This window comes from Teleopsis dalmanni, unplaced genomic scaffold (assembly GCF_002237135.1).
Source record: "Teleopsis dalmanni isolate 2A unplaced genomic scaffold, ASM223713v2 unscaffolded_contig_4225, whole genome shotgun sequence".
Taxonomy (NCBI): Eukaryota; Metazoa; Arthropoda; class Insecta; order Diptera; family Diopsidae; genus Teleopsis; species Teleopsis dalmanni.
The window spans coordinates 676-3,489 of record NW_024035607.1 but is presented as its reverse complement, the minus strand read 5'-3'; the positions used below and the strand labels follow the sequence as shown (position 1 = coordinate 3,489).

Genomic DNA, 2,814 nt, shown 5'->3' with positions numbered 1-2,814 from the left:
AAACTATAATAGTCACTTTCGTCTGGAAAATTTGACGTTAAATTACAACTTATTCACAAAAATATGGTTCTCGCCAATAAATATTGGTTCTCGCCCGTGCGACTAGTGGAGTAACATTAGCATGACTTTCTCAGCATTACGTTCCTAGATTAGGTTCTATACATAAGAAAGAACAAATCATGCAACAAATAATGCCTCTACGAATAGAATAGTTTTGAGATTTAACAATTAAAAAATAAAAAAAAATATAATTAATTAATTAATTCAATTATTCTACAGCTGGTTTATGATTTCGTTCTAATATATAAATACAGCAAGTAAAATTGTTAATAACAAAACGCCAGCAAAAATATGCGAACAAAAAAGTCAAGTACGGCTTTGGATCAGTTGGTTAAGGTGCGCTGATTCTGAGCTTCACATTTTGGCAGGACCCGAGTTCGATTCCTGGTACTTGCAGTCTCAAAAATAATTATTTACGAATAATTAAATACAAGAATTATTTCCAAGACCACTGATGAAGGGTATTTGGCAATACTCGAAACAGCTGTATGATCAGCCAAAAATTCAATTAATTAAAATAATTTAAAAAATAAATTTTTGTTGTTGTTTCACTTCTGTTCGAAAACCTCTTTATATAAATATTTTAGTAAATTATTTTACACACTTTATTAGTAATATTAATTATTCTAGCTTTTGCCTTCATTCTGAAAATGATTAGCAAATTTATCACGGATAAATGCTGCATTTTCTAGATTTTCTATAAATTCGGCAGAAAAATCTTCCTCCTCCATGTCATTTGGATAGAGGTTTTTGTACCAGCTACTCTTCTCAATCAAAAAGTTGTGCAATACACAACAGCATAAAACGATTGCCTTTGCTTTTGTTTCGTTTAGTAATATAGGTCTTTGGAATACTCGAAATCTATTACTTAAAATACCGAGAGCACGTCCAATGCTTTGGTGGCCCCGATTTAAACGTGTATTAAAATTCACACTTTTTGGATCTGTATTTGACTTTGGGTATGGAACCATAAGATTTTTAAGAAGCGGAAAACCATTTCTTCCCAAAATTACGAAAGGCAATTTTCTGTTGTTGCCTACAAGCCGAGGCGGAGGAAAAATTGTGTCTGAATTTTCAACAATATCACTTAGAATGGAGCGGAAAAACACATCTTCATCACTTATACAACCTTTATACCCAACATCAATAAAAAGAAATTTAGCATTAGCATCAGCCAGTGCTAACAAAACTATGCTTGTATAGCCCTTATTGTTACAAAACAATGAAGATTTTTCTTTGCTAGGAGTGAAAGCAATATGTTTCGCCTCCAATGCGCCTAGGCAATTCGGAAATTGGCACATATCCTCAAAATCATTGGCAACCTCGATCCATTTTTCTTTACTATTAGGAAACTGAAAATAGATAAAATTTGAATCTCTATAACAGGACCTATATTTTTTTTTAATCACCTTAAGATATCTCCCTTTCATTTTCATGTATATAGCATTGCAAACACTCAGGAAATTCTCCTTCAAATAACTCTGCGACAATGTTAATTTTTCACCCAGTTCCCTGAAATTTTCGCCTGTCACTAAAAAACGTATCGATGCTGCTAATAATGCCTTGCCTGGTATAGACTTCCGAAGATGAGTGTCCTGTTTTTGTATGTTATTCTCTACATATGAATATAGTTCGTTGAAAATGTTTTCGTCCATAAGCAGATAGGACTCCAAACTGCTCATATCACTAGCCAAATTGTACTCTGTGATTAAAGTTTGAATATTCGTACATTCACTTCTATATCTCGGTTTTATGCAGTAAATAGCCCCCGCTTTTCTCTTCCTGCGGCGTTTATTTTCTTCCTGTAACGCGCTGATTGCACCAGTAAGGCAAGTGTTAATCACTTGCAAAGCAGCGACGGCAATTTCATTTTCCATTTTTAACTTATTTTCAATTAAATTATAAATAATTAAAAAATGCTTTTAATTTCACATTGCTCCACCTCTACTCGGTTTAATTGTGCTAATCACAAAATAAATGTCAAAATTGTTGTCAAAATCCTTCATCTCCGTTTTTTACTAATGCATGCATACACACACTTTATGTAAGAATTGTTAATCTGCGGAATTCATGTAGTGTGGCCAGCGGCAAAAACTAATTTCCAAAAAGCAATCACGAGTACTAGGTGTCATTTCCCTGCTTACATTTGTTATGCAATTAATTAATTATCAAAAAAGAGAACACAACACCATAAGATTTAAAACAATAATTTATGAATGTATCTTTGAGTGTACTTTGCCAAACAAGTATAAATTCCTCCCGAAGAGTAACTCACAGCAACAAAAACTTCTATCTTAATTTATTTTTGCATCTTTTACAATCTGTTAAATATCAATAGAAAATATAACAAATAAACTTGTTTTAATTAAGTAAACATTATCACCTGAGAACGTAAATAAAAATTTAGTTTAATAAAGTAATTGATAACAAAATAAAGTAGAAACGCGTATGCAACGGAAAGTGAATCAAAACAGAAACATGAAAATGTTGCTAGCAACATTTAAAATGTTTATCACATTTCAGCAACTTGTTGAATAAACCTTCTACCATGGCAGAGACAGAAATTTGTGTACATATTTACTAAATTGCAAAAATGTAATCACCGAAAACATATCAGCAACCGAAATAACAAATATTTATTATTTTTGCAGTATCTTATACATATAGGCTTTGCACATATAAAATGTGGCTATGTTTATAAACATAAAAATGTATGACATGTAGATGGCGCTTGCACAGTAAATAAAAATATGT

General features: G+C 31.9%; 1 protein-coding gene across 1 annotated transcript; it reads right to left on the bottom strand.

The window, feature by feature from the left end:
• Positions 1-631: 631 nt before the first annotated feature.
• LOC119665262 (protein ALP1-like) lies at positions 632-2,361 on the bottom strand. The gene is made up of 2 exons (XM_038074540.1): positions 1,470-2,361; positions 632-1,412 (listed from the first exon to the last, which is right to left on the bottom strand). The coding sequence occupies exons 1-2, from the start codon at positions 1,935-1,937 to the stop codon at positions 687-689; spliced, it is 1,194 nt and encodes a 397-aa protein (XP_037930468.1). The 5' UTR covers positions 1,938-2,361; the 3' UTR covers positions 632-686.
• Positions 2,362-2,814: the final 453 nt, after the last annotated feature.